The 16,252-nt window shown below is 41.3% G+C and overlaps 1 protein-coding gene across 1 annotated transcript in view; it reads left to right on the top strand.

Moving 5' to 3' along the window:
* The first annotated feature begins 7,901 nt into the window (after positions 1-7,901).
* Positions 7,902-16,252, top strand: part of MORC3 (MORC family CW-type zinc finger 3) — a 39,984-nt gene continuing 31,633 nt past the window's right edge. The window contains exon 1 of the mRNA XM_079156315.1: positions 7,902-8,161. Coding sequence (XP_079012441.1) covers positions 8,123-8,161 — 39 coding nt within the window. The 5' untranslated portion in view covers positions 7,902-8,122. The remainder of the gene's footprint in view (positions 8,162-16,252) is intronic.

Below are 16,252 nucleotides of genomic sequence, written 5' to 3'. Positions count from 1 at the left end.
TAGCTTAGGAAGGTCTTAAACTGACTAAATACTTCTGACTCTGGCAGTTTCTCTTGATAGTTATCAGGCACATTTGCCTAAGAATCTCTCTTTTGTAGCTTTTAGTCTTTATTCTAGTGGGCTAACACAAGTGTACATCTTAAGTTACATTTAACTATTATTTCTTTTAAATGCCCAAGAATGGCTATATTTTGGTTTTAACTGTTTTGCTGGGTGTCTAAGACCAAACTGGTCAAATTGACCTGGTTCCTGTCTTGTTAAAGGGTCAGCTGAGTTCCCACAGGGGTTTCTCATAGAGAACTTAAGAGCGGCTTCTTAGCTCCACCAGTGCCTTTTGTTAGGCAGGGTCTGCTTGATGAGGTGGCTTCCTTTGGAAGCATCAAGGGATGTCTCCCTTTTTCCATGACCCTCCTCTGCAGCAGATGCACTGAGTGATTTTTCATCCTCTAGTGGTCTCAATAATCTCCTTGATCAGGAGGTTGTGTGACCCAGAGTTGCAATGCTCCTTAAAGAAGTTCTCTTGTTCATGGGTTCAGGCTGACTGAGGGCAAAAGATCCAAATCCTGGTCTATCTTGCCCTCTGTATTTAATTGCAATCTCTAAGTTTGATCTTAATCATCCAGCAAGACAGTCTCACCAGTCATAAAGTAAGAGTACTGGGCTTTAGCTTCAATGTCCATAACTTTACAGTTATTTACCCTTTTATCTAACTGGAGTCTGTATTAGTACTGGAAGTTACCACTATCTGTTCTATAGGTGATGGCTTATTATCAAAAGTTATCTAGGTTGTGTGTTCTTGAAGCAGCTACTTCTGTAAAACAGAAACAGTTTTACAAAATGAAATTAGCAAGAGTAAAAATATATTCAGCTTGTATAATAGCTATCTTGAATTTTGACTGAGAACCACATTATATCCCCTATTTGAGATCACAGTACTTTTACAACAAGAACCAATCTTTTGACTATAACTTTAAATAAGCTGAAATCTGACTTATTTTGGAGTCACTCTAACATGCAGTAAGGTGAGAGGCAGAACCTTATCTCAGGTAAGGCGTGGCTCTTTACAAATCTTAAGTGTTCTAATTTTGATGTTGATCTTTGCTTCTTTCTTAAATATCATTCTAAGAAGTTTACATATATTGATTCCTGGGTCTATATGAACATTAGTTAACATAATTTAACATTATATCTAAAACATGAGTTAAAGAAAGGCTGAGAGAGCTTTTAACTTTCCTTGTGTGACAAAGTGGCAAAATGCTTTTATGTTTCACAATATTAACCTTTAAACAAATCAGACTCTAATGTTTAGAAATACATTTACATTTAAAATTCTTTATCTTGGTGTAAAAAGTAACAAATTTTACATATATCCTATTAATAACAGGTCCTATAATAGAACATTAAATGATAGAAATAGATCCCCGATAAAATTTCCTCTTTATAAGTTTAAGATTACCATTACAGACAAGTTTAATCTGGAGAATAGCAGAGCTTGATAAATTCCCTGCTTTAAAAACTTGTATACCTGGAAAATATGAACACATTTAATATAAAACTAGTGACCATTTCACAATTACCTTGACACTTTTAAATTACCAAATTTAGTTTTTAAGGAAAAATGTAGACTCTGTAACATAGTACAATACTCTAACAGTTGTTTAGCCATAATTGTGTAAACCCCAATTTTTAAGACTAATTGTTCTAAAGAATAAAACTTTGTGTCTAATAGACACAAAGTTAAGAGTAAATTAGTGTTTCTAAGAAATCCTTGTCATTTTACCATACAGATTAAACTTTGGTTTATATCAGAACATTAGTATTTCACTTTAGGAAAAAACTTAAGTAGCTTTAGCTGTCTCACATACATACAACCAACTTAGTTACACGCAAACTTGTTGAAACTTGCCCTTTACTTACACACAGACTTTCTTAGCACTTACTTAGACCCTCATGTATTTCATCACACAAGCACTTTCTTATCCAGAAACATTTCCTTTTCCCTTTTACTAAATATATTTCCATACCCAGAACCTTTTATTTTCTCTTTCCTATTTGTTGACCCCTTTTTGTTCACATTCTGAAACAACTCTTATGAAATTTCTGAATTTAGATAAATTATACTCTATTTTAATAAGACTAAATATTTTGTTATTTATAGTACTCTAATTGAAACACAGTTGAAATTTTGGGAACCCTCTGTATATAGAATTGTACCTGTTAGGCCATAACTCTTGGTAAACTTGTTTTTAGTTTAGTGAGGACACAAAGTAATTGTAAACCCTTTTTACTTACCAACCTATGAAAACACCAATAATGTTTAAGTATGTTACCCCATGTAATTTAAGGAGTTAAAAGTATTCGATGTTATTTAACAATTAGCATTTTAACTTTGTAAATTAATCAGATGTCTCTACAAACACATTTGAGTAATCTCATACATGTTAACTCTAATTCACTTATTCTGTAAAAACCAAGATATCAGACAAGTGTCCTGAACGGTATTTGCTGTCTCTTTCCTGTTGAAGAAAAGTCCTAGAAACAACTGATATTAGACATTTTATTAACATCAACATTTTATTAGCTTGACCACCTAGAGCCTTGCGAGTTATTTTCAAAGACATTTTACTTTTATTAGTTTACCCAATTTGAATTGAACCTTTTTAAATCACGTGAATTAAAAGTATCTGGATTCATTTTTAAATTTTAATTTTAGGAGCGCTCAGTTTTGATGCAGACAAAACATGACATCAGACAGCACGACATACAAATAACACAAAATCAAAGGCCTTGTAACTTTTTAGGTGAATCTCCATTGCAATGTAACAGATGTTCAAAAATGCTAGTTGAATAAAAAATAGAACTGATCAAAAAAATCATGAGCTCAAAAAAATATAGAATTAAAAAAAACAAGAGTCCTGGAAAAATGATATGGCCGTTAATTACTTTAGTAAAGAACCATAAAATTTACTTTTGCTGGAGTTTAGGTAAGACTCTTTTTACCTTTTTTTTCCTTGGGTTTGAGACCGGTCTCCTACTGAGCCTTTAGGCTTCCTTTATTTACCTTTCAATGTAAGCCTTGACTGAAATCTGGAAGGATCTAACAGGTTTTAACAGAAACCTTGTGCCCAGGGCATTTTAGTCATCCCATCAGGACAGGCTTGGATATCAAAGAAAATTATGAGACTTTTTTTCCCATTACTTTTGAGAATGAAGCTACTATGCTAAGCTGCTCACTGAGATATGCCATTGGTTATTGAGCTGTCTATAGCTGGGTATCCGGGATTTATTTTCCCCTCAGTGACAAGCAGGTTAAATCTTGCTTCATAGATAAGCTGAGGACAGGAGCTTGAAGTAAGGCCCCTTCTTGATATTCTTGGGGCAGAATATTGTCCTATGATGGCTATTTTCTGGGGCAGAATATTGTCCTATGGTGGCTATTTTCTTGGGGCAGAATATTGTCCTATGGTGGCTACTGAACCTGTTGATGACATAATTAAGCTTTATCTTTGAGATCTTATAATTCCTATTAGCTAAGAAGTTTAGGAGCTCCAAATGGCCTTTTGATATTCCTCCTGGGTGGAGACACATAAATGATGTCATTTACTTACTGGAGAACAATCACAGATGTTTTATCTCTGAATTTTGTTAAGTCCTTAGCTAAGGTTTGTCCGGAACAGGTGAGGGCCATCTAAATCCTGAGGCAACACTGTCTAGATTACTTGAGATACAGTATCTGGTGGCAAACAGAAATTGCTATTCAGGTCTAGCATAAACAGGAAAAGCCATCTTTTAAATCTAACTTAGTAAACCAAGCAGCAGTTGGAATCCAAGATAAACGTGTATGGATTAAGAACTACAGGGTGGGGGAAATTACTGCTTCATTATTCTTTCCTTTTTCTTTTTTTTTTTTGGGTGCTGGGGATCGAACCCAGGGCCTTGTACTTATAAGGCATGCACTCTACCGACTGAGCTATCTCCCCAGCCCCACTGCTTCATTATTCTAAGGTTTGCTTTTTAACTCCTAAAATGGGTGAATTGCATGGACTATTGCAAGACATTAAAAGTTTCTTGAAATATGGAATAATCTTTAATAAGTTCTTTTTCTTGCCTATATGTTCCCTTTTCTTTCTTTTTGATGTCTATTAAAAAATGGAAGATGCAGGCTGGAGAAGATCATCTGAGGATTGATCAGGGCCACGTGCCAATTTTTGTAATTTCCTCTAAATATTTGGGGCTGACTAAATATAAATTTATACTTTAAAAGTAGGTGGCCCTTTATGGATTCAGGATTCAGAGTGGTGTGCTTTCTTATTGCTTTTCTAAGTCTCCCCATGAAAATAGCAGGACTTTCCTGAAGGCTGCATAATAGTTTTTTAGGCATCCTACTCATTATTCGAATCCCAGTTAGGATGGTTTCTGGGAACTGCCTGTGCTCTAGATGGTTAATAGCATAATTTTCCTGGTGAAGTCAAACACCTGGCATAAGTTTTGAAACATCTCAATATTTATTTGGATCCTCCAAAAGCCTTCTTAAATTTATTTTTGTCTGTCTTAAGTTGGGAGGGTCCCCTCGATTTTCCTCCTCAAGGCTTTCTCCTCTCATGGTAGAAATTATTGATGTCAACCATGGTAACATATGAAAGGCACTTTTCTTGATCATTTGCAATTTAGCAGTATGCAGGCTAGTGGTGAACCTGGCAATACAGTTGAGAGAGGAGCTCCCTTCTGAGTTAGAAATATTAGGGACGTCTCCCTAACTTTGAGCTTCCTTACGGTCCAGAAAAACCCGTCTCTCACTACCTGGCTTTGCCAAAGTTATTTCTGGCCTTCTTCGGCAAAGTGCTAGGGTCCTAGTTTGCCCTGTGCTAGAGACCCTGGGAGAATTCAGACTTAAGGGCATTACTGCTTTCCTCCTGCCACTATAAACTCCTAATTATGAAAAATGATGACAAAAGTAAAAAGTGTACCTTTTGCCTATCATTTTGCCCTGTAGACTAAAGGAATCTCCGGAGGGTGGGGGGACATCTATTGGTCTTTAGGCGTATAACGCCCTTTGCTTGGAGGGTCTCACGGGAGGGGTTTTTAAATGCCTCCCTCTTGCAGCTTAAAGAGAACACCGTGAGCACGTTTAAGCACAGGAACAGTAATGGGAGACTCTAGTGTCTAGACTAGTGAAGGCTAACTATGCAGACAAAGGGAACCTGGGCATTTTCACACTAATCATACCAGGCCTTAATCCTACAGTCTGAATTCCTAATGTCTGACCCGCAAGGGAAGGGGAGCATCCAGGAGGGAGTGGATGTGTGGGAGTGTTGTGCACTGTGCGGCCCATACGGAGGCAAAGGTAATTGGCGCTTTCCCTCAGTGCCACTGTCTACCGATCACCCTGGATACCCCTCAGGGCGTCAGGAGGGGGAGTCCAGAGAAGGAACCTTTGGGGTCCACCCGAGAGTAGCCCGGGCCGAGAACCCCGCAGTTGTTCCAACCCTTCCTCTGCCTCCACGCATCCTGGGCAGATCAGGACTAGGGACACGGTGTACTGGCGGCAATTGCGCTCCGGGCCTGGACAGAAAAGTAGGAAATGGCTTCAGCACAGTCCAACATGCCTACAGAGCAGGTGGTTGGAAACTTGCCTGGGCCGGGAAACCTTTCACCCGAGTCTTAAGAATGGCGGCTGCACTAACTGCGTTTACGTAGCCGACAGGTGCCCATTTTGCCCTCCAAAAATAAAGGGACAGAAAGATGCACCTCAAACAGATGTGGGATGGGTGGAGAGAGAAGCTTACTTACCGTGGCGTAAATCTCGGTGGGACCTCCAAATCTGGTACCGCCGTTTAGTGGTGACGAGTTCTGCTCCTTCTAATGTTGAAGACTGAACACTAGAGAAGCAGCCAAGGCAAGCATGTTAAGCAGGTTTTATTTAAAGCTAATAATACAGACTTCTCCCGGCAGGGAGAAGGGGGCCATGGCTGAAGTTCTAAAGTTCCAAGAAGGGAGCGCACCCTACATCTTTTATAGGTTAAGGTCTCTTTTGTTTTTGTTCTCCAGTTCCCTCCCCCCTTATCTCTCCTTCCTGCCTAGTGACTAGGCCTGGTTTTGCATTAAGTGAAAAGCCATGGGCAGGGGGAGGGCCAAGGGATTCGGAATTCAGGCAGGTAAGCCCCCCCCCCCCCCAGGGCATTAATTAGCAGCTCCATGCTTGCAGTCCTTGATGAAGGCAGGTAAATTTGGTAATCAATGGGCTCCGGAGATCCTTGACATTCCATACTTCCAGAGGCAGATGGCTTCATGGCTTCATTTCCTCCAATTGACCCAATCCCCTATTTCTACACTGCCTGTCCTTAATTCTGGCTTCAGTATTATTATCCCCATTTTACAGGTGGGGATACTGAGGCAAGGTAGAGTAACATGCTGAATGTCACACAGCTAGCAAGTATACATGGAAGCTCAGAGAGGACTTGTGCTTTGCCATTACATTAAAATGCTTTTTTTTTTTTTCTTTTCCTTTTTTGTTTTAAACAAAACAGGCTGAGACTCACTGTTGATTTCACAACTCACTGGTGGGCTGATGCCATCTGTGGTTTAACAATCTTGAAACCCTCAAGTTCCAGGAGAGGGAAACTCTCTGTTTTGCTTCCCAGTAGACCCTTTCCACTCTCACCTCGGCAGACACCAAGAAGGCTCTCAATACACAGTTGATGAAAGAGATTCGCACCTCACAATACCATCTGAAAGCCAGAGGGAACCTGAGACCTTGCCTGGTTCAGAGCACCACAAAGGGCAGTAAGTAGCACTTTTGGGTGATTTACTTGTCCTTCAGTGACAAAAGTGACAGGAGGACACAGGCTTGTTTGGTTTTCTATTTCCTTATTCATTCATTAATTTAAAAGTACTTAATATTTACAAGTCTCAGTTTAAATTTTATAGGACAGGATGCAAATTGCAGAAGAGCAGGAAAGGTAGTGACACCGTCAGTTACTGTCACAGAAGCTCAGAAGGCCAGGTTTCTTTCTGCTCCAGGCAAGCACAGAAAGCAAGTTGTATTTAAAACAAAAAACAAAACAGTAAGACTACTGCCAGAGGAAGAGGGGGCCACACCTGGTGTCCTGCCCCCTTTATACATTTTTGTTCTCCTGCCCTCTTTCCCCTTATCTCTCTCCTTCCTGCATATGTGACTAGGCCCATGCAGGTGGGATGGCCAAAAGGTGAGAAGTGGGCAAGGGGGAAGGGCCAGGATGGAGTGATCTGGGTGGCAAGGAGCAGCCCTGGAGCATTAATTAAAGATTTTAGAACTCCCTGGGAGGAAGAACAATTCGTGGGACAGATTACCTTAGCAGATGGTTGGAGCAGGCGCAGGTTATCTTGGTCAGGGTGGAGGAAGGGCTCTGGAGGCATTAACATTTCACTGCCCCTGAGGCGGCCTCCATCTTCCGGAACCTACCCATTACCTTGCCGCACTGGCTACCTGTCTTTAATTCTTGCTTCAGTGGCGTCCCATAACGCAAACAATATTTAGTAAATAGTAAATTTGGGGTAGAGGATAGGAGATACATTTTATTTTTTTGATACATTTTATTTCTAAATTACTTTTATTTATTTTCCGTGCTGGAGACTGAACCCAGGGCCTCAAGCGCCTGGAGCTTGCGATCCTCCTGCCTCAACCTCAGAGTCGCTGGGATTACAGGCATGCACCACTGCGTGCAGCTAAAGGCATCTCAGGACGAAGGCTGATAATTTCCAGGTAAATCTCAACAGAACCAACTATGTTCCGTCTTCGTTTCGTTACTTAGGTTCCTAACATCGACAGTAGTGGGCACTGGAAGCTTTTCTTTGGTGCAATAACCTGCCAGGTGAAACACCCGGACAGCAACCGAACACCGGAGTTTCGAGGGTACGCGCTCCCGCGCATGCGCCCGGCGCCGCGGGGACCCACCCCAGTACAGCCGGCGATAACCAGCCAGGCAAGTCTCGGCGCTCGCACCGCTAGTTTGGCTTTGCCTGGAGGCGGAAGTTAGGGGGTGGGGTGGAGCTGGGGTGGGTCCCGCCCCGGAAGTGGGTGGAACGTCGCACCCCGGAGTCGGGTCGCGGCGGAGGCCGGTCCTGGCTTTGTAGCTCGCTCAAGATGGCGGCGCAGCCACCCAGCGGGATCCGCCTCAGCGCGGTGAGCAGCCGCGAGGGGTGGAGCGGGCCGTGTCCCAGGAGGGCGGGCAGGCGGGCAGGCGCGGGGGGGCCGCAGTGGGCGGTGGCGACTCGAGGGCCCGGCGCGACGGCGGGGGCCGCGGTGGGTCGGGGAGGGGTCGCCATCTCGTTGTCCGCCGAGCGGCTCGCGGGCGGGCCGGGCTGCGTCCCTGGCCTCCGCGCCTGGCCTCCGCGCGGGGTTTCGATTTGCCCTCGCGGCCCCTCCTCTCGGCGCGGTCCCCGCCGCCTCGCAGCTGTCGTCGGAGGGCGAGGCCCCTTCCCGGCGGCGGGGCGGGAGCGCGGTCGGCGGCCGGGACGCCGGGCCCAGCCGGGGCCGGTGCGGGTCCTGCGCCTCCCTGGCCCCGGGCGCCGGCTCCGGTCACCCGGCTCCCCTCTGCCCTTCGGTGGCGTGTGCTTGGGTTGGAAACCCTCCAGGCACTCCTCCTGTCTCAGACCTCAGGGAGTGGTCACACTGACTTGGAATTTCACGTTCTGAAAATGTGGGTGTGGCGTCCTCACCTGGTTATGCAGAAAAAGTTTTATTCCGTTGGCACCGTTGGCGTCCTCAGGCAGAAAGGTGTCCACGGGTACCGGGAGCTGCACCGTCCGCCCCTGGTTTCATTCATTTAGCCTGACTCTGGAATCCCAGTTTAACACTTTCCCAATCTGGTGTGTTAAGAAAAAAAATCTGACTTTCATTTCCTTGATGCTTTGTGAAGTTGATCATTTTTCGCATTATTTTCGTTTTGAACTGCCTGTTCAAATGGTTTGCCCATTTTTCTAATTTCCTTTTTCTTGGGTTGAGGGCGGGATCTTTATTGATTTGTGAGAGTTGTTTACACATTCCGAAAAAGGTCCTTTGGTTACGTAACTGGTTTATTGAATGAGATGGGCTGTAGTAGTTGGAGTATAGAGAGGAGCTTTATTCTTACTACTGCTTTTAAACTTAATTTTTTCTCTCACCTGTGTGCATCTAGGCAGTCTAACGTTTTCGTTGGCTTCAGATAGGAGTCTGATCACATCGGGTTTAAAAATGCCTGTTCAGAACTGCGGGGTTGTGTGAGGCCCTAGATTCAGTCCCTAGCACCAGAAATAATAAATAAAAATGAAATTTCTATTTTTAGCCGGGCGTGGTGGCGCAAGTCTGTAATCCCAGCAATTCTGAGGCTGAGATGGGAGGTTCACAAGTTTGAGGCCAGCCACAGCAATTTAGTGAGGTCCTCGCAACTTTAAGACACCCTGTATCAAAAGGCAGATTTTTTTTTTTTTTTTTAAAGTCTCGCAGAAGGATGCTTCCAGCTTGGGTCACGTTCAGAAACTTGTACTGGAGAATAGGAGTGAGTTTTTTTTTTTTTTTTAAAACTGGTTCTGCGTTTTGGTTTTACCTTTGCAGCCTCCTTGCACTTGCTATCTCTGCCTCTTTAAGATTGAAGTGGGTGGCTGGGGTTGTGGCTTAGTGGTGGAGCCCTTGACTAGCATGTTTGGGGAACTGGGTTCAATACTCAGCACCACATATAAATAAATAAATAAAGGTATTGTGTCCATGTACAACTTAAAAAAAAAAAAAATTGAAGTGGGAATTCTGGTGTGGCACTGTCCTGTTAATCCCAGCTATTCTGGAGGCTGAAGCATGAGGATTGTAAGTTTGAGGCCAGTTTGGGCAATTTAGCAAGATCCTATCTTAAAATAGAAAGGATGGGGGCTATAGCTCAAGTGGTAGAATGCCCCTGGATTCAGTTCCCAGTTATACCCCAAACCCCAAAGATTTAAATGAGAAATAAGCAGTCAAGGGAAAACTGTTTAAATTGTACTTTGGCAAGCATGCTTGAAGCCCTGGGTTCCATGCCCAGTGGCCACAACACAAAAAACAGTCTTCAAGAAACCAGTTTTGGGGGCTGGGGAGATAGCTTAGTCGGTAGAGTGCTTGCCTTGCAAGCACAAGACCCTGGGTTCGATCCCCAGCACCGCAAAAACAAAAAGAAACCAGTTTTGTTAGCTGGCTAGCTCCATGCAACAGCTGTCTTTGTGCTGGGTCTTTCTTTTGTGGGTAATATGAGCTAATTGACAGAGATTTCCCATCTGCTGCTTCTGGACAGTATCTCCACCAGTCTTTGCTTTTGCTTTAGAACAGGAATTAGTAAACTACAACTTGTGGACCAAATCAGCCTAGCACCTGTTTTTGTATAGCATGTGAGATAAGAACAATTTATACATTTGTAAATGGTTGAGAAAAAAAAAGAATATTTTGTGACATATGAAAATTATGTGAAGAACAATTTTCAGTCCATATTTTTATTGGAGCACAACCATGCACATTTATTTTGCCTACAGCTGTCAGGTGCTTCCATTAGGGGAGGGTCTAAAAGTTAATGAGCTTTTTGCATTTGTCAAAAGTCATAGAATTTAAGGCTCAAAGGGTGGACTTTAATATGTGCAAATATTAGTCAGGAAGCTGACACACTCACTCTCTGCTATGTTGGGGATGGAATGCAGGACCCTGGGCATCTTATGCAAATGCTGTTAATACTGAGCTAAACCCACAGCCCACTATATATTAATTAAAATTATTTGGAAGTCTGAGATTCCCAGATGGAATGTAAAGTGACAAAACTTCGAATGTTTGCTTTTTTTTCCTTCTTGCATTTCTAAGTAAAATGCTTATAACTTTTCTCTGTTGTTGATTCCCCACTCCTTTCAGAAACCCTGTTCTGGATTTAGCCCATACGAGCAACACTCTTCACTGCCTTCTCTTTTCCCATGTCACTTTTGGATGGGTTTTTCTTACTCTTAATTTTATGCTCATGGGCCAATCGGTGTACTATAATTGCATTTTGTTTTCTATACAGCTTATTTTCCCTGAAATTAATAATTAACTTATATTTTGTTTGCTTTGTTTCTCTGTGTCGATCACCAGATCATCCAGATTTTCAAAGTAACTGGGAAAGCTTTTCCAGATGTTTTCAGATACACACACTATTTTGTCAGTTTGTTAGAGGCCCAACTCTAAGGATTCCAACAAAGCAGGACAGGCTGCCTCTAAAAGGCAAATGGGAGAAGTAATTGTGAAGTAGGAAAGGAATTTAATCAATAAAACTACATCCAGAGGACAAGGGATGTCAGGTGTCCTTCACCTTGGTTTCAGAAGTTCAGACGTGAGCTTTAGGTTTAAATTGAGGAAGAATTGGGGCAGACAAGAGGTGTTGCATAATTAAGTAGTCTTGGTCAAGCTGTGATCTGATTGATCATTATCTCAGTTCTGGTCACATAGTCTTATCTTTGTCAAGGAAATTGCCCTTGTTCAGGGGCAATCTCTATTTGCTTTGTAGGATTTTTATCAGACCTGTAGAGGGTTCATTTTGGTACCTATGAGATGATTGCTCCTGCTTATTGAACACTCAACACGGGGTGATCTGCCTGAAAGGCTTCCAGGGACTAGACATTTCTAGGCATGCTCTCGGGGATATGGAACAGGATGTAGTGAAAACTGGCAGAGGAATGTTCCTGCAAATGTTGCACATATCTTAGTTATTCCCACATTGGTAGCCTCAGTCTTTTTTTTTTTTTTTTTTTGTACCAGGGATTGAACTCAGGGTCACTTAACCACTGAGCTACATCCCCAGCCCTATTTTGTATTTTATTTAGACAGGGTCTCACTGAGTTGCTTAGTACCTCGCTTTTGCTGAGGCTGGCTTTGAACTCAATCCTTCTGCCTCAGCCTCCCGAGCCCCTGGGATTACAGGCATGGACTACCGTGCCTGATTTGGTATCCTCAGTCTTAAAGCAGGATGAGATGGGTTAGGTAAATTTAGTGCTAATAAACTTTGAATTACCAGTTTTGAGATCTGCTTCTTAAGTGATTAGCATGCCTAAATGGAGAGTTGAGTGGAAATCTGTCTTCCTAAAATTTAAGATTATTAAGGAGACAGATAAAAAATGAAGTCAGAGATGCCAGTCTTATTCTACTTTTAGTTACACAGTGGGCATCTGCATGCCCAAGTGAAGAGTACTTTTTAGGCAAAGGCCTCTTTAAGTTCCAGTTACAAGTCGAGAGTCATTGTTGGGGATTTCCCTTTAACATTTTTTTCTGGAAATTCCTTCTTTTTCTGTCTCATCCCGAATATTTTTTCTTTTGGGATTTACTACTTTGCAAACACTACAGTTTAGTGACTGATAACATAGGCTTTGGAGCCTGCCCTCCTGTGTTCAGATTCTGATTGATAGATAACTAGATGTCACCAAACTTTTTTTGATTTAAGCTCAGGGTGCTTTACCACTGAGTCACATCCCCAACCCTTTTAAATTTTATTTTGAGACAGGGTCTCACTAAGTTGCTTAGGGCCTCACTAAATTGCTGAGGATGGATGATCTCAAACTTGTGATCCTCATACTTCAGCCTCCTGAGTTGCTGGGATTGATTACAGGTATGTGCCACCATGCCTAGCCTATTGCTGGGGATATATATATATATATATATATATATATATATATATATATATATAAATTTTTTTTTAATTGTAGGTGGACATATTACCTTTATTTTATTTTCATGTGCTGAGGATCGAACCCAGGGCCTTATGCATGCTAGGTGTGCGCTCTACCACTGAGCCACAATCCCAGCCCTTGCTGGGTATATTAACCATAATGTTTTAGAGGTTTTCTATTGCACACTGCATTGTCTTTGTGTGTGTGTTTCTTTTCCTGTGTATTTCTGGAGATAGTTAGCCTTCTGCTCACATATTCAAGTGAGATACTAAAAGCTGACTAGAAGATGTTCATGTGTGAGTAGGGCTGGTCTTTTGATGGGCTTCACTGTTGGGAGGAAGCCAACAAGTAGGAAGGAGCCATTTTATTGGAACCACCGTACCTAAGTATGTGGTAAACCCTAAAGAATGGGAAATGTTAGACCATAAAATACGTATATTTAAAACAACCCAAAATATTTAATTTTTTAAAAAATGAGAACAACAAAAATGAGATACTATCAGTCGTAATACTTTTGTAAGATGTACCATTGGGTAAGATGGGAAAAGATAAATGGGATCTGTTATTTCTTACAATTGCAGGTGAATTTACAATTATTTTTCAAATAAAAATACATTTTAAAAAAGGCAAAAAAAAAAAAAAAAAAAAGGAAAAAGAGATGCGATGTGGAAGGACTAGGTAGAATTATAAAAGAACCAAATAGAACTTTTAGAAATCACTTCTAGAGAGGAGTTCTACACCTAGTCATCTGCCATGACATGTATAATCCTGGCTGCTAGCTATTCTGGTAGCTTGGCATGAGACGGGAGGTAGGAGTATCAAGTTGTTGCTTTGCTCCATGCTGTTTGGTTTTGAAACAGTCAGGGACTCCCAGAAAAAACAGGGATCCTTAGGATTAAAACTTCTCAGGGGAAGTAAGATGACCAAGCTATAGCTCTTAGTCTTACGGGGTTAACAGTCATACCAGAAAATTAGGAGTTAAAAAGTGCACCAGTCTTCAAGGCTATGGGAGTGAGATACACCAGGAGATGGCAGGCTGAAAAGTCAGCTCAGCCTTCTGGGGTTATGTGGTCAGCAGAAATGCCAAGAAGCTGGAGCCAGACAAAGCAAAAATCACCAAGACAAGGCCACTGAGATAGGACAATAGTCTGCCCTGTTCTAAAAAAATAATATCAGAGACTTTCTCACATAATAAGGGGCAAGTTCCAGATGGTTGGTAAGGGACAAATCTATGTGTGTAATTGTCACAGATGTAACCCGCAATTATTTTTATCCTATTGGTATAGTAAGTGTAGAAGTACTTAAATAATGCAGAGCTTGGCGCCTTCCTGTAATCCTAGCTACTCAGGAGGCTGAGGCAAATAGAATCACAGGTTTAAAACCAGTGTGGGCCATTTAGACTTTTATCTCAAAATTTTTAAAAGGAGTGGGGGACAGTTTGCCTAGCACATGTGAGACCTCTGGGTTTGACCTCTAGTACTGCAAAAAAAAAAAAAAAAAAAGAGGTAAATAAAAAGATGGAATTTTTGTTCTTAACCTCCCCCTCTAGTTCTAGGGAGGGAAGAGGGATTGGAAATTAAGTTAGTGAACTATGCCTGCCTGATGGAACTTCCATAAAAGTCCTAAATGATGGATGGGGTTTGGAGAGTTCAGGGGCAAGTGAACCCGTGGAGTTTACTGGAAAGGTGGTGGTGCATCCATAGCGGTCCTGGTGGCTTCTGTCTCCTTCCCCATACCTTGCCCAGTGTGTTTTTCACCTGGCTCTTCATCTTTTTTTTTTTTTTTTTTTTTTGTATTATCTTTTGCAATGAACTGATAAACATAATTATTTCTTTGAGTTTTGTGACCTGTTTTAACCAATTATCAAATAGGTGGGGATGTGTGAACTCCCAACCTGACCGAAGAATAGGAGATCTGGACTTAAAATTGGCATCTGAAGTGGGGTCTGTCTTGTGGGACTAAGCCCTTAGCTTGTATTAGCTCCAGGTATTGAGTGTTAGAATTAATTGAGTCATTGGACATCCAAGTGATATCCGCAGAATTGGAGAATTGGTTGCTGGTGTGAGAACAATCCACACATTTGGTGTCAGAACTGTTGGGAGAGTATAGAAAAACGTTTTTTTTCCCCTAAAACCCCACATTTTATTTATTTTTAATCCATTAATGAGCATCTGGGTTGTTACTACCATTTGGCTTTTTGTGAATAAAACTCTTTTAATTTGGAAACGCAGATACCTCTTTCAGTTCCTTTGGGTCTAAATCTAGAAGTAGTATTGCTAGACCAAATGATGATTTCATTTTTTTAATCCTATTTATTTTTGAGATGGAGTCTTACTATGTGGCTCAGTTTCTCTATATCCTTGACAACACTTGTTATTTTCTGTTTTTTTGTTGTTGTTTGTTGTTTTTTAAAGTAGTCAATCTAATGAGTGAGATAGCATCTGACTGGTTTTTGTTTGTATTTTTTTAAAACATTTTTTAGTTGTAGATGGATACAATACCTTTATTTTATTTATTTATTTTTATGGGGTGCTGAGGGTTGAACCCAGTGGCTCACGTGCTAGGTGAGAACTCTTCCTCTGAGCCACAACCCAGCCCCTTTTTGGTTCTTTTAGATGTTGATGGACCTTTGTTTATATGTGGTTCTGAGACTCAAACCCAGTGCCTTACTTTGGTTTTGATTTATATTTCCCTAATAGTTAATGATGTTGAACATCTTTTCATGTGTTTTGTTTAGTGGCCATTTATATACCTTGGAGAAATGACTATTCAAATCCTTTGCCCATATTTTAAATCCAGTTTGTTTTTTCTGTTGTTAAATTGTAGGAGTTCTTTATGTATTCAGGATATTAATCCCTTGTCAGATATTTGATTTGCAAAGTTTTTCCCTTTCTGTTAATAGCCTTTTCACTCTATTGTGTCTTTTGATATGTAATTTTAAAATTTGATATAGTTCAGTACACATATAGTTATATCCAAGAAATCATTCTCATATCAGATGTCATGAAGCTTTTCTTCTCTGCTTTCTCCTAAAAGTTTATCGCTTGAGCTCTTTGAATCATTTTAACCTAATTTTTGTATGTTATAAGATAACGTGCATATCCAGTTTCCCCAGGATCTTATGTTGAAAACTAACCTTTCTCCCATTAAATGATCTTGACACCATATACTTGAAGCTTTACATGTGGACTCTATTTTTTTTTTTTGGCAGTGCTGGGATTGAACCCAGGGTCTCTGCTTGCTAGGCAATACTCTACCAACTGAACTATAGCCCCAGACCAACTTGCTTTCTTGATCTTAGTCCACCAGTTTTCATTTGTTCCTGCAATTCAGAGAACAGACCTCCAGTCTTGTATAGGATTACCTAGGGCAGTTTCAAAGCTACTCAGTGTGTTGAAGGACCTGGTGTATTTTCTGTTATAACTTAATTGCTCCCTTTAAAGACTTTTAACGTGTCTTGTTTTCATACAGTCTGGTACCTTTGACTTAAGAGCATGAAACTTTTAATTACTGGGGTTCTACTAAGGTTCCTGATGTGGTTCTTCTGGGCTTTCCTGTCTCCGGCAGGCTTTGGATTTTTCTCTCTCTAGGC

The sequence above is a fragment of the Sciurus vulgaris genome, assembly GCF_902686455.1.
Source record: "Sciurus vulgaris genome assembly, chromosome: 10".
Lineage (NCBI taxonomy): Eukaryota > Metazoa > Chordata > Mammalia > Rodentia > Sciuridae > Sciurus > Sciurus vulgaris.
This window is presented reverse-complemented; position numbering and strand designations above follow the sequence as displayed.